Source organism: Apus apus, chromosome 1 (assembly GCF_020740795.1).
Source record: "Apus apus isolate bApuApu2 chromosome 1, bApuApu2.pri.cur, whole genome shotgun sequence".
In the NCBI taxonomy this organism is placed as follows: Eukaryota; Metazoa; Chordata; class Aves; order Apodiformes; family Apodidae; genus Apus; species Apus apus.
The window spans coordinates 87681033-87696918 of record NC_067282.1 but is presented as its reverse complement, the minus strand read 5'-3'; the positions used below and the strand labels follow the sequence as shown (position 1 = coordinate 87696918).

The 15886-nt window shown below is 38.6% G+C and overlaps 1 protein-coding gene across 1 annotated transcript in view; it reads left to right on the top strand.

The window, feature by feature from the left end:
* The window catches only part of SAMSN1 (SAM domain, SH3 domain and nuclear localization signals 1), a 78856-nt gene that overhangs the window by 19440 nt on the left and 43530 nt on the right, over positions 1–15886 (top strand). Inside the window, exons 7-8 of the mRNA XM_051608093.1 lie at positions 4794–4917; positions 6050–6426. Coding sequence (XP_051464053.1) covers positions 4794–4917; positions 6050–6426 — 501 coding nt within the window. The remainder of the gene's footprint in view (positions 1–4793; positions 4918–6049; positions 6427–15886) is intronic.

Below are 15886 nucleotides of genomic sequence, written 5' to 3'. Positions count from 1 at the left end.
ATCTTTTATAGAATATCTTATTATTGCTCTGTGATTCCCAGGAGAAAATTTACCTATAATCTTAGCCTGCTCTAGTTTGATTCTGCAGCAGCTGGAATACCAGACTAAAATAATGGGAATATTTCAAGTTGAGATAGGTATGGCCAGGAGCACATGAAAGAAGCTTGTATAGTCCTTTTCTGTATATTGGTTGACTGTGGCTTTACTGACATTTTTAAACATATATTTTATCCATCTTCCATGCATTTTGCATAACTAACTCTTTGTATGAATAGATCTGAGAGTTCTCTATCATCATATACTATTTAAATATTCACTGTGTGCGGCAAAGGTATTACTGAAATTACCCAAACACTTCTATGGTACATTAATGATAGCACCATTGGCACAGTAAATATACAGTAATTTTTGTCTTTTCACTCTTACAATGTACTCTATACTTAAGTGCATAGGTAATCATGATTAAATCATTGCAGATCTTTGGGAAAGGCAAACTAGTCAAGGAAAAATCACAGAGATTGGACTTTGGCATGACTACATTCTTTATGCTGAGAAGTGACATGCTGTGCAAGTACTTTTATTGAAATTAATGCAGTTATAGGCAGGAAAGAGAGTGCTCAACAGGACTGAGATTGCTGGAATCTGACCAACAGTGTTTTACACTTAGTTTCCGAATTGCTGTATTTCTGTCACCAGGTTAATCCTCAAAAAAACTCAGTGAGCAAATACTTCTAAGGTGTTCAGAATATCTTAGGATAAACTGGAAACAGTTTATCAGACACAATTTAGGTATTTTTTTTTTCTTTTTTTTTTTTGTAATACATTTTCGTAAGTGGAATTTTAAAATGTATCTTTTTTGGCCGTAAGTACTCATGCATACTTCATGCAAATTAATTGCATCTAAAAGGCAGCCTGTGATATAATTTTTAACACAATTAATTTTTATTTGTTGTATGACATGATTTTACATTACCAAAACCTGTTAAGCAGGGAAATAAAGAATATTCTTGTTCATGAGGGAATTCTTTCCTTATAGATAGCTTCGTGTATAGGTTGGGTAAAGCACACACACAGCTACAATGTTCAAATGAGCAAACACTCTGACCCTAGAACACAGAGGAGGTGAAAATTTAAAAGTCTTTAAATGAGTTTTAAATTAACAGCTTTTTGTGAGTGGAGACTTCCTGCTCTGTGCATTGGTCTTCAATATTCCCCCATTGCTCCTTTTGGAACATTCACAGAGAAGGAAGGGACTAGGAAGTTGCATACTCCATATTACTGGATGCTACTGGTCCAGCCAATGACGCTGCACGTTCTGTCAGGGCACGTCCTTCTCTCAAATCCTGCACAGTGGTAACTAGAGATACCCAATCCCAGATAACCCGAACAGCAAGAATAAGACTGCCTAAAACCAGAGCATAGCATAAACAGGTTTTTCTCACTTCTAGGCGTGCTTTCACTAAGCTGTGGCTGGGGATTGCCAGAACAATACACCAAAATTGTAAGCCCAGGATGGTCGGTTCATCTGATAGGCTGTGTGTTTTTTACATCAAATACTGTTTTACCTCAGTTTTTGTAGGCAGCTAAACTTTTGTATTTGAACACTGAGGTAAACCAAAATAAAATACTGTAAATTTAAAAGCAGTCCCATTACTAACTGATACTGCATGGTTTTTTTTTTCTCTCCATAAAATGGGGTTTCTGTATATATTGTTTAAGCACTTACAACATTTCAGTAACAATAGATTCTACCACATGAGTGCTCTTAAGGCAAAGAGGATTCAAGTTGGCCATTAATAAAAATTATGTGAATAGATTACCATTCGTTTATCTTGATGTATCCATGATGGAAATCTCAGATTATAACTCAAAGTCATCACCTTGCTTTTGTATCATTACTTACAAGTGAACAAATGATGATTACTACAAGAGATCTTATATTAGAGCAATATTAGCATTTTAAACCCACTGTGATTTATGTTGCAAAGACATCTCACAATGAGAGACTGAAAAATTATACCTCAGTTACGCTCTTTAGCTAAGATAAAACTGCAGATCTAAAATCTTAAATTTGGGAGGCTTGAAATACAAGTCAGAACATGACTAATCTAAGAGTTCTTGGATTTGTCCCACAGTGGTTGATGAATACTCAGATACAAGCTGTAAAAAGCCCTAAACTGCCTAGAGCTTTAGGCTAGATCTGTTGAGACCTTATCTAACCGTGAAGATCCTCAAGAAGATATTAAAGGTTTTTAAACACCAGCTTTTATTGGTCTACAAAATAAAATAATTAAATCTTCAAATGGAAGAAATTAAAAGCACCTAGGTGTTTATTTTATTTTGTTTTAATAACTAGCACAGAGTAATATGTGAGTGTCAGCAAAGCAGAACAGTTGGTGCTGAGGAGCTGATGTCCTCACTATATGTGGTATGGGGGATCTATCTGTGTTCAGATGCTCTCTGTTGGACATCCAGTAGTAGCTGGAGTTCATCATTTGAACTTCTGGAAAGTATTTTTCATCTTAATTTCATCTGTAATGAATTAAGGTTGCAGCATTTTGAGACCAAAACACAGCTTATAGGGATAGCTGTGAAATTCACTTCAAGTATGTGCCCGATTGAAACTAAAATACTAATATACTCACTAATATACTTACAAAAGACACTGGAAACATGAAAAGGTGTTTACAATCAACTTTCTAGCTTCCTGCTATGTTCCTGTGGTTGAGTCTCAGTTCCCATGACAGCGTGCAGACTTCAAAAAATGTACCATGCTGCTGAGATAGAAACAAAATCAAAGTGCTGTCCACCATGGGAACTTCTGCATTACTCACTGTGTTTAGCAAGAGGAGGACCCTTAAGGTCCTGTCCTTCAGGAAAGAAGTCAGCATAGTTCCATCAGCCTGAATGGAATCATGCTAATTTGTATCAGCCATGAAGGAAGCCATAAAGGTGTATCTAGAGATACACTAATAATAACGGTAAGTTCTTATGTTACTAAGAACATTTCATCAGAACAGTGACTGAAATAAATAAATTGTTTCAGATTTTTTTGGTGGGTAATTTTACACATGTGGATATGTGTTTATTTCACTAAGTTGTGCTTGGTTCAAGAGAATTTCTAGTATTTCATTAGTCCATTGATCTTACACGAGGAGGAAATATCAGATTCTGTAGGCCATGCCAATTTATAGCTGGACCAAGGAGAACAAGTGGTGTATATCATTTGGTATAAACTCTTCCAAGGTTTGAAATCAAACATCTGAATATACAGAGGAACATCTCACCTGTTCTCACTTAGCTTTCACTAACTCTCTGTTTCAGCTTAGTATAATTTAAATACAATTGTCTAGTGACACAAAACTAACTGAATACACATAAAAAATGTCCTTCGCCTGGGCACAGAAGCCTTGGACTTCTATTTCTGCTTACAGAACTTCATGTCTCCATAGGAAAATATCTCAACCATTGGCACTTGAAGCACAGACACCTTTATAAGAAGTTATCTGTCAAGTGAACGGTGGTCTTTTTTTGAATCTGAAATTAACACACATCTTCACCCTTATTGTTGCTGCAGGGGTTGGATGTAACTTGTAGTATGTGGATGCTGGGGCTTCAGATGTGCTTCATGCTAAGACTTTGCAAAAAAGCCTTTAACCCAACTGGCAGCTGAGGAGTTCAGAATGTCTTGATACCTATCTTTAAGCAGCCTGCCCACTATGCATTAGACTGTGCTGGCAAACTCCCTGATGACTTTGTGTCAAAGAATTATGCATATGAGGAAGCAGAAAGGATCTATGATGTGTGACCTAATTGTTGGGGAGAGTGTAATAAAGGTGCCTGCGTTTCCACCTACTGAGGACATCAGCACTAGCACTTAATCACTTGTATTATTGCCAAAGATGAATAACTACAATAGGCCAAATGTGTTATTGGTGTAAACAGGTGAGCATTCGTAGAAGCCAGACAGTATTGTTCCAAAAATAGCCATCAGTGAGTTATGGTTTTACTAATTTCTGATATAGTTAGGTTTTTGGTTTCTACTGAAAAGCAGATATCCTATGTGAAACACAGCATATGACTATGGAATAGAAGTTATTTACTGTCCAATTGTGAAATTGCTCTCCGAAGTTTACAGAGAAGCTCAGAGTCAGACTAGAAATGACTTCAAGTGTTTCTGACCTGATTTGAAAGATAGTGTCTGATTTAACATAAGTGAAAGCTTTTGAGATGACTGCACATTCATAAAGTTCCTGCTCAGTGAGCTTGTAGTACCCAAACCTTAAATTTTTTCCACCAGGATGTTGTTGGAATGCACAATAGCAGAATTTAACTGTCATTATTGTCATTTGATCTAGGAAAGGAAATAAGGCTGTGACAAAAGGAAGAGATCAGTATTTCAGAACACACTCTTAAACACATTTAAATGCAGTAGCTCGCCACATCTAGGATTTCTGTGTATACCTAAAATGTTTATGGATAATGTAGTGGATGCATATTTTCATATTTTTTCTGTAATTAGTCTAGAATTAAGTCATTCTGGGGTATTAAAGAAAAGCAATGTGTAAGCAGCAATACGAATTCTGATCTAAGTCAGATGCCTCGTGTCATACATCTTATTCCTTTTTTGGATCTATTGGTCCCAAGCAAGGAAGTGCCTGACTTTTAAAGCATTGTGTAGATTATTAATTCTTTAAACTTGAGACTTTGTTTTTCTCAGAATAAGCACCATGTTACCCTCAGTTCTTATTTGTAGGCTTTGAATACTTTTAACATCTCTGTTTTTTTGCCAGGGTATGGAACCAGATGATAAAGCAGAGTCCATGGGAACATTAAAACGATTGCAGAAATTGGTCAGAACCAAAAAAACTAACACACAAAGCTTGGAGGATGTCAAACATGTTTTGGTTCCCCTCAGTAAGTAAAGCCTGGTATCAACATTCTTTCCCACATTTGGCACACAACACTGTATTGAACATAACTGTAAACAATCCTGTCCTGGTCTGTCATTCACCACCCACAATTTTCAAACCCCAACTGATATGTTACTGTGATACCACTTTAGTGCTGACTTCCTCATAGTGTGAAAACCTGTTTCCAGTCACACTAGCTTGAGTTTTGTAACAGTGTATCTTGCAACTGGGGATTTTAGCTAAACAGAATTGTGTAACAGTGGAGCCTTGATGAAGGGGACAATACGTTTTAGAGTAGTTCCTAGTTTTCTATCACATTTCAGACCAGAATGGCAAAACTCACAGATGCAAAGACAACTTTCTGTGTTAGCCAGTAGCAGCTGGAAGCATAAGAAGGTCTGCAGTATGATAAGCAAGTTGGTCTCTCATCATACCTGACTGCTTAGGGCCATAAGACACAGGAATTCTAAATTAATGCTGAGCTCAGGTTATTTTCTGGAGTATCTTATAGATCACTGATTTGACTGTGCAGCAGTTCTTCATTTGAACTTGTTTTGCCAACATTACTTTAACAGTGCATGCATTTATTGTACGATGTATTTGTGTACAAGATTATTTTTAAAACAATAGTAGCAAAATGAGTTTAAACTATCTGATGAACAACTACTCCAGCCAAATCATTGCTTGGGCTGAAACAAATGAGGAAATTTAGATTTCAGCAATTCCTTTGTAATTACAGCATACACACTGGTAAGGAGTGGGAAGAGGAATTATCCAGAAAAGCTTTCTGAACTTTTCCAGCATTTAAGCTAAACTCATGTTCTTTGCAACTACGCAGCAATATGACATTCAATTAGCAAATTTTCATGTTTATTGCAGAACCTGTACAATTTTCCAGACTTCTGAGGGAACAAGACAAATTTACCAAACAGAGAATAAATCTTGCTTTTGGCTTAGATGTTTGACTCAGTGCAAAACCCTTTCCGTCTTCCTAATTATAGTTATTATTTGTTTTTTATGGAGTACATGGCTTTCTCATTATATAGAATGCAACAGACACTATTTAATAATAATAAAAAAGTTATTTTCTCTTTGAATTGCAACCTATTATAACAGAGGTATCTGCATTTTTAAAGATACATTAGAGAATGCTTACCTTTCTGAAGAGGATGAAGAAGCACTAACTTCTTGCATGAAACTGACAAGACCTCAAGAAAAGAAGACCTGGAAAGAAAACATGAGGAGAAAAGAAGAGACTGAGACTAGGGCAGATTTTATTTCTGCATCTCTGGGCCGCTCATACACTTCCAGAATTAATAATTTAGGAACTATTTCAATACATTCTGAAACTGAATTTCAGTTGTGGAGTGACTGGAAGCCATTCCCTGATAACCAGCTCTGTCCTTGTGACTTCTTGATTTCAAAAATAGAAGAATGGGAAAACTGCACTTGCTCTTCTCATCAGCCACATCTTACATATTCCCTAACTGATATGGATCTACAGTACTCCTGGGTAAGTGGAAGTGGTTTCTTTTGTGCTGATTTGCATAAAAAGTGGAAATTTTTTGCTTTGATTCAGCAATAAAGAGTTGCTGTCATCTTTCATGTGGTTATGAAATGCAAGAAGCCAAATTTAGATTTCAGGCAAATGGATGTGAATGCATTGTTCTGGCTAACACTGGGGGTTTGTACAGCTCTAGGTAGTTCATTTTTAACCATGCAGACATCAGCAGCATTGAGAAGGAAGGCTTCAGGCTATTCTGTTTCGCATCAGACACACTGTTGTTTGTTTTGGGGTTTTTTATATGCACATTAAATTCTCATCCTTCCAGGGTTAGAAGACTTTCTGAAAGTCTGGTGTAAATCAGCGAGGGGGGTAAGTCAGTAAGGGACAATGAAGCCAATGGGCTTGCATCAGGCCCCTAGAGGTCACTGCAATACTAGTAAAGGACACTGGAGTTATTTAGACAAATGTCAGAGTTGAAGAGGTTTTCATGTTTCTGGTGGTGCCTATTTTTGCAGTTACCTTTGTGGCAAGAACTTTTCAGGACCAGAAGCAAAGGAGCAGAGCCTGTTCTTAGTCTGAAATTATCTTTCTGGGCAGCTATCTGGAGGAGGCTTTTCTATTTACATTGTTGGCTTTTTTAAAAGGCTTTTTAAAACTAGAAAAATTAAAAGCAAGGGAAACTTTAGCTAGTGAGGTAGAAAAGATGGACACTGCAATGAGGTTTTTCTCCTTGCTGGGCACAGCAGGTCTTTTGCCGCTCCACATGGTGTTAAGCACGTGGAAAAAGACTGGTTGACTGAAATATCTCAGGGAAAAAGTAAAGAGCAGCCTCTTTTCCCTTTATACCTGTTCCCTCTACAGTGCTCCAGGCATAGAGCTGGTTCACACTCTGCAATAAGCCCATCTCCCTGGAAACTGCATCTAAACCACAGGAGGCAAGACACCTGCTGAAACCTGCCAGCTGAGTGTTCAAATGGAGACCTGAGCAACCATAGCCTTAGATCAGAGAGTTTCCTGATGAAAATAGTATTTTCTCTAACATGTGCTCATGTATCATTAGGAAAGGTACACACAGGTAGATGTGTGGATCAATATAGTAACTGTATTTCTGAATACATGGAGGCAGGCATTCAGTTTCTTTCCAATGACACAGTAGGTGACATAATGGGCAGTATCTAGCTGAATGTAGCCCAGAAGATTCTCCTGGGATTTCACATAGAAAACAGAAAGGCTAAAGCTCTGAATGATGGAACTGTAATTAGAAGTGAGAGAAAGCAAACTACCTCTAAAAAAAGCTAAGGAATGTCCAGCAGAGAAACCCTGGACAGCCTCAGTATTGCAGAGTACACAGGGAGAGCCCCTGGAGACAGACCTTCAGGGCAGAGTGTTGGCAGAAATAGGTTGGGAGGTGCGAACAAAGACTGTGCTCTTTTGGGTTAGTCCCTCTGTCTGCCAGTAAATAGGACTTAGTGTAGAAACTGAATTGTGTCAGGGATGCTGGGCTCCATCATATGCCCACTCCTACTGAAAGTGACTTCCAGCAGCCCAAGGTAAGGCTGAAGTCCCAGGGCAAAATAGTAACAATAGATGCAGCGGTCAGATTTATGAGAGCATAACTGTCAATTCAAATACTTTTATTTCATTCTGTCACAAACAGGATGTTAATGTTCTCTACTCTGGTGAAATTTCTACTGTCCATGTTACTAGTAAGTGCCAGCAAGAGGTTTAGTGCTTTTTTTTCTCTCCATTATTGTTTATTTTGCCATCTGCTTTCCTGAAGGGCTCTCTGTTTTTAATATATCTCTGTAGGCTTAGTGTCTTTAGATTTAGATTACAGGCAATGGCAAGTCACCTCATTCTTTGCGTTTGCATTCTACCAACTGGCCCAACTGAAGATTACAAAGACTGGATTTTCAAGCTTGCTTTTTAAGAATCAAACAAGCTGACACTGGTGAATTTGCTATGAGGGGATCAGACACCGCAGATGCTGCAGATGTTCCTTCTGATGTTGATTTACTTATTAGAGTAAAACCAATATACTCCATAATACTCTTTCTATGAGTAAAGTATCATTTAATTTTCTTGCATGATCTTGTCCTGGCTACTACTATGTTGACTTTGCTGTGGCATGATAAGGAGGAGATAGCCTGAAGTGTACTACTCAAATGTTAGTTGTTATGTCCTGAATTGAGGCGAACAGGCAAAAATGGTAGATGCAAAACTAAGATCTAAGTCTCTGCTATTCTATCGGCAAACTGGCTGAACTGGTTTGGGGGACACAAATATCTAGGTTGGACGCACATTATCCAGACTTACCTCAGCAGCATACTAGGCTTATTGAGCCTAGCCTTAATTAAAGCTTCAATTGCGGATAATAAATGAAGTAATGCTTTCCCATAATCACAAGGAAGAAGACCTGGATTTCTTCATAATAGATTGCTGTTGAGAGAGACAATATATGAGTGATACTAATTCCCTTCCTCTAGGTTCTTCCCTTGATTCCTTTCTTCCGCTTCCTTCTTTTCCTCCTCAGCACTTTACCGCCTCCTTTATGGTGTTTCATATTGCCACTGTTTGTTTCACTTGAAACAATAAACAGGTTGACAGAGATTGTCCAAGCTGGTCACCGAAACACAAACTGTGAGGACAGACTGCAAAAATCACATCCTTCTTCAGCTACAACAGTCTCACCAAACTCCTCCAGCTACACTTCCTAAGCCTACCCCAGCTAAGCACAAAATAATCAGCTATTAGCCGACTGCCTCCAGCACAGGGACACTGGAGACACCACAGATTTCACCTATCCTGCCCACCTTCATATACTGTGAAAATATTTTAGAAGTCTGTATTTCTATCCTTTACTTAAGTGCAAAAACTGACTGTGCTGCATTACCATTTTATAGCCATGGTGCCACCATTAGCAACTGTGTGCTAAGTTGCCCTAGACATAGGGAATTTCTTTCTGCATTGGTCAGCTGTTTGGAAGAAAGTTAATGGTTAGTCAAAATGTTGCTAAAGGTAACACAAAGCATTGCTTTTTTGGTGAGTCAAGATTGCAATGTGAAATTGTTACTGGTATTGTTCTTAAGGAGATGCAATTTGTACATATTTCTTCCTTAGAAAATGGAACAACAGATTTAAGAAAATACTGGCTACTTCAGAAAATAAAATAAAATAAAATAAAATGCCTGGATAAAAAAACTACTAGTCTGCATATTTTCATATTACCACAAAGCATATTGGAGAGAGAAATGAGTGATCTGGGCTGGTGTTTGTAATTATATGAATCAATGAGAAAGCAACCAGAGGATGGAAGAAAAGATTGGCCAGACAGCACTTTAACAAGCACTTGACCTTAATGTGAAAGGTTATTGGTTTTTATACCTCTTTTTATTCCTCAAGCTTAGCCCTGCAGAAAATAGTTCAGCTGGATGCCTTAGACTTTGTTTCTGGTTTTTTGGTTTTTTTAATTGTGGTTACTAGAAGCTGCCCTTCTGTTATTCACATGTTGAGGTCTACACTACACTAACAAAGTAGTACACTTAGAAGTTCCATGTCCATATCACTTTTATACAAGCCATTTCAGCCTTTTGTTGCTTTTTTCTCAATCTGTGCAATTGTGTAAGACTTTTGCAAGCTGATGTAAGGCACAGAAAATCTAGAGTCAGATGACTGGAAAGTACAGGAGCTTGATGCTCTTGGAGGGCCCAGAATGGGCCCAGAGTAGAGCACAAAGTGGGGTCACAACTGAGGAATCCTCTTGACAAGAGTTCCTAGGCTGTCTCAGATGACCTGAGACAGACAGAAAAGCTGATGAGTCCCTTTCTCCTCTCCCTCAATACTTTAACATGATACTAGCTGACCCATCCACTCCCCAATAACTGGGCAAATATGTCATATGTATGTACATGACAGAGGTGTCCTTTACGGGAAATGGAGAGGAAACAAAATCTCCCACTGAACACAAATCAGCAGAGAGCTACTAGAAGTGGGTTTCACTCTTGCAGTATCTCAGAAGTATGGTTAAGTTTACCAGAAGAAGGATTTAGTCATTGATGCCATAAGAATATTTACCTCTTGCAACCTGCGTTTGGTATTCAGTCAGCATGAATAGATGAGCGACATTTCCCAAGACTAGAGAAGACCGGAGATTTTGGAGAGGAGAAAGACAAAATCTAAGGGTGCTGCAGAGCAAGATACCTTTTATCTCATTTTTAGGTTGAGAGTAGAAAGCTTCAAAAGACTGATTTATATCTGATATGAATGCATTACATTGTGGTGGAATAAACAAAGTGTCTGGAAAAACTGCAAGTGACTTTATGCAAACACCAGTGTCATTTCTCTCCATAATCCTCCAGGAATGTGCTATGGCCTCATCATAGTTATGTTAGCCCTGCTAATATGGCCATGATTCTCTGTCATTTCTGTGACTTTGTGGCTTTTTGTTTTCTTCCTGGTCTGCCTTGCTTTTTTGCCAGACAAGGCATTTCTTGCATCTCCCTTTGACCCCTAGTAGATATGTCTGGTTTGGCACTAATTTTTTAGTTGAAGAAACATCCTTGTTCTCAGCTCTGGTTTTGGACATTTTCTTGCCCTAACTTTTCCTGACATATTCTGCTTAATGGGTTCTGGTTCCTGTTTGCCCAAGCCTTGCTGGCTTGCTTGCTTGCTTGCTTGCTATGATTGCTCTTACCCTGCACTCTGCCTCTGCTGCTCCTGATCATCTTGGTTCTCAAAGACATGCCATACATGGCCTTGAGGTTTACACAGGTTATGGAATCTCTTGTGTTACCAGTGACTGATCATTGTTCTCTAGGTTGGTGGAGTGAGGAGGAAGAGCATGAACAGCCAGTAATGAACAAACGGGACAGAGAGCTCTTCTCGAGCAAAATATGCTTCAAAGCTGAAAGCTGCATGTGACCATTTACACAGCCCAGAGAATGGCTGTGGGAAGATTTCTACTTTATTTCTGTCAACAGTTACTCCTGCACATTAGAATGCTGTGGGCTTTCATGGGCTTTCTGACTGCTCCATTTTCTTAAGCAATTTTACTGTTTTCCTCTTTTTTTCTTTCTTTAGCTAATGTCTTTCTGTTGAGAGACACCTGAATATGCCTTAAAAAAGCTTTCTCAATGACATTTTGAATCCTTATTTGGCACAAGTATAGCACTAAAACACATGCCTGGAAATCCCCAAATTGCTTTTCTGAGACACCAGTTTTCAAATTCTCTGGTCACTCCAGCTGCTTCAGTATCAGTAATAAGTGATTTTAAAAGCTGTAGCTTTTACTTGTTCCTATTTCAGTGACAAAGTAGGAAGCCAGGTCCTCAAGTAGAAATACATTTTCTACTTGTGTTAAGAAGTCTTGCTCAGCTCTACCTGAGCTGAGGCCGAAAGTGTTTGCCAAGAGAGGAGATGAAGAGCAGCTGAAAGTGTGGCAGTAAACACTCAAGACTATGCTGATAGGTGTTCAGGTGATAAGCTGTGGCTGAGACATGAAAACAGGATTTGTTTTCTAAGGTATGAAACTTTCCAGCTGCTTCTTTTTTGTCTTACTGCATGTTCATTTACAAGCCCCCTGAGAGGTTTCCGGTTGCATTTTATAGCATTCTAGCTAATTTCACCTGTTACCTTTCTCTCTCCATCAGTCTGCCAGCTCCAGCCTTCACCCTGTTTACTTAGCACCTTTCTTGCAAAGTGAAGACATAGGTAGAAACACCACTGTGCTCCCCAGACTGCAGAGTCTTCAAAGATACACAAAGTGACTGGACTGCCCAGGGAAGTGGTGGAGCCACCATCCCTGGAGGTCTTTAAGGAAAGACTGGATGTGGCACTTAATGCCATGGTCTAGCTGATGTGGTGGTGTTAAGTCATAGGCTGGCTTTGATAATCTCAGAGGTCTTTTCCACCCCCAGTAATTCTGTGATTCTGGGGGGAGGGGGGAAGAACAGTGCTACAGCTGAATCTAACACATTTCCCAATTCTAACTCTACCCTAGAACCTTGTGAAAGTTTATTTTGAATTTTAATCCTTATGAGGATTCCACTTTACTCTGCGCTGGTGCGGCCCCATCTTGAGTACTGTGTGCAGCTTTGAGTGCAACAGTACAAAAAGGATATAAAGCTACTGGAGAGTGTCCAGAGGAAGACAACCCAGTTGGTGAAGGGTTTAGAGGGAATGCCATACAAGGAACAGCTGAAGGCACTTGGTCTGTTCAGCCTGGAGGAGAGCAGACTTACGGGAGACCTCATCGTAGCTTACTGCTTCCTCACAAGGGAAGTAGGAGGAGTAAGTGCTGACCTCTTCTCTCTGGTGACCAATGATAGGACCTGAGGGAATGGTGGGAAGATGTGCAGAGGGAGTTTTAGGTTGGACATTAGGAAGAGATTCTTCACCCAGAGGTGGGTGGAGCACTGGAATAGGCTCCCCAGGGAAGCAGTAATGGCACAGAACCTGACAATATTCAAGAAGCGTTTGGACAATGTCCTCAGGGACATGGTGTGAACTTTGAGGTTGTCCTGTTCTGGGGCAGGAGTTGGACTTGGTGATCCAGGCTGTCCAAAAAAGTGGTTGAGCCACCATTCCTAGAGACATCTAAGAAGACAGATGTGGTGCCAGGGGAGAAGGTTTAGTGGTGGACACTGCAGAGTTAGGGTAGTGGTTGGACTCCAGGATCTTGAAGGTTTTTTCCAACCAGAAAGATACTGTGATACTGTGAGGGAGTAAGAATTGAGACATTTATGCATGTCTGTTGTAGTCCAACACTGGTGAAATCTGAATGGCTTTGATTTTAATACTGGAGAAAAGTAAAGATCCATGACTGAATTTTCAGTGTTTGCTTTTCCTGGAAATACCAAGCAAAATATGGACTCAGCCGAAAGGTAAAAAACTAGTAAAATTAAGAGCACTCATTTTCCTGATGCTTCAGTATCCACAGAGTCTTACTTTGTCTCCTGTCACAGGAAGCTTTATTTAAGAAACTATTACATCAGGAACTTGGTAAATATTTTATGGTTTGCTTAGTTAAATAGAAAAAGTGAGAGAAAATCACCTCTTAAAGCAAAAAGGTTTCATCTCTCAGGCTTTAAGCTTGGAAGAGAGGAGCCTGGGAGGGCATCCAGCCTTGCTATGGCTGCACCATTGCACTGTGCTGATAGCAAATATCTGCCACTGCCATTCTGCATCTTACAGTGATTTTTGCTGTTTCCTGCATAGGAATGTGAAAAATTTAGCAATTGAAATGTTTCATTTGTGGTGACTTTGACCATGCAGTCTCAAAGCAGGTTGTAAGAAATATGAAAAACCCGATGCTGCTGGCTCTTCACTTTGTTACCTCTTATCCTATTTTATATTTCAATACCTTACTAGAATTTCCATAGCTACATAGGGAATTATGTCATATTTTTAATTAATCATAGAGGCATGTATACCTAACACTACTAAAAACACAACAGTTCCAAACTTTTCCCTCCAAATATTGCTGAACATTGCTCTGTAAAGCTGGATTGCTAGTACTTGCTAGCATATATAAGGCAGAATGATAATTAAGTTACTTTATTTGCAGTCGAAGATATGTTAAAATGCATCTTTATTATGGTTACAGGTAACTGCAGAATAATATTTCATTTCACCTCAGTAGATTTCATGGGTTTGCTTCTGACATAGCTGTTATGTACTGCAGAGCTACAGCTAAAGAGAGAGAAATGAAAGGTGATTTTGGATTACTGTCATCAATATAGTATCAAGAGGAATATAACTGTTGAAATTGCAAAGAAAATTGTGCTTTTCATACACTTACTCTTTGTAAATGGTATATGAATTCTTAATAGAAAATAAGGAATGCTACCTGCTTCATGAAACATGATTAAGAGTCAAAATATAATTAAATTAAGTGCACTTGTTTATAACAAACTATCTGATGAAAGGATGGCTTCCTGTTAAGAGTCCTTTAGAATTGCCAAAATTATGCAGTTCTGCACAGAGAGAAATAGATTGTATTGTCTGTCAGTTGCTTTATATACCTATGCTGTGATAATATTATCCTTCTGTGGATCTGCTGCCAGTCCCATATTTTATAACTGACATTTTTCTTCTTGGTTTTTCATACTAAAAAAAATAATTATAAAAGCTAGCACTTCTTCTCATACACCATACAAAGCAAAAAGAAGTATACATTACTCTAGCAGTGCTCCTGCTGAATGAATCAGCTAATATAGGCTATATTTTCATCCTGTGTTCTGCTAATGCATAAGCTCTTGATGCTGGCAGGAACATTTTGACCAGTGAAGCCATCAGGTGCCTTGGGATGTGCCTGTCCGAGGCTTTAACTTTTTAAATGCAATTTATCTCCTTACATAAAGTAACGCAGTTTTACTTCTGCATAGATTCACTTTTGTAACCTACACTGTGGCCTGATCTTGTGCTTGTTGAGTTGGTGACAAGCTTTCCATTTGTAGTCAAGATGTTTAATCTTCACAGTGCTTGCATTAGCTCAGTATACCTTTTATGTGAGCTCATCTTTATTCAGGAAAACAAGTGAGCTTAGCTCTTTAGCATCCCTGATGAAGTTGAAATTAAAGTGGTACCAACATTAGTAATTCAGTGAAGATTTTGAGGCTAAGGCTTTGATAAGGAATCCACAGCCTAAGATGACTCAGGAATCCTTACCAACCTTAAGTTACAAGAATATGTAGGTGGTAGGTAGCAGTGCATACAGCAATGCCTGATATTCCTTGTCTTCTCCACTAGCTAATACAAATTACTTTTCTTTCAGGGAACATTAATTTTCTTCAAGTTCTGAGCTGGCTCAGGAGCTGAATAAGTTTGCATTCTTGTTTTGTGAGTGGAGATTGAGCTAGTTCTCTTTGATAAGTCATTTTTGTATGCTTTAAAGTATTTTTGTAAAGCCCATTTGTGAAATAATCCTTTCATACATCAAAAGAAATCAGTTCTGTTTTAATCTCCATCACATAGAAATGTTGGAAAAGTCTCATGATATCAGTACTCAGCAATGGCATAAATGGAAGAGTGAAGATTTTCAGTGCCAGAAAGGCAATAACATTTCCAGGGTTGCAGCATAATGATAATGAATGTGTTTCAAAGTCCAGTAAAAAAAGTACTTCTGTTGTGACATGCTCCAAAACCAGGGTGTGTCTTGCATAATTTCAAGCTGGTTTTTAGAAACTGAAAATTTAATTTGAATACTGAGTTTTCATCCAGATTTGAAAAAAAGATTGTGGGTTAAACATGCAAGACTAAGGCCTGAAAAAAACATGATTGGAAGGGAAACAATGGACACATAGCAGACACACCTCTAACTCTGCTATTTAATTAGTCTCAGGTATATGAATAGATCATTAGAAGACAAAGACCAGGGCTTTTCAGAAAGAACTGGATAATGACTTTTATCTGAGTATTCTCTTTTCTTTTGAAAGGAATTCACCTATGGTAATGAAATTTCTGGACT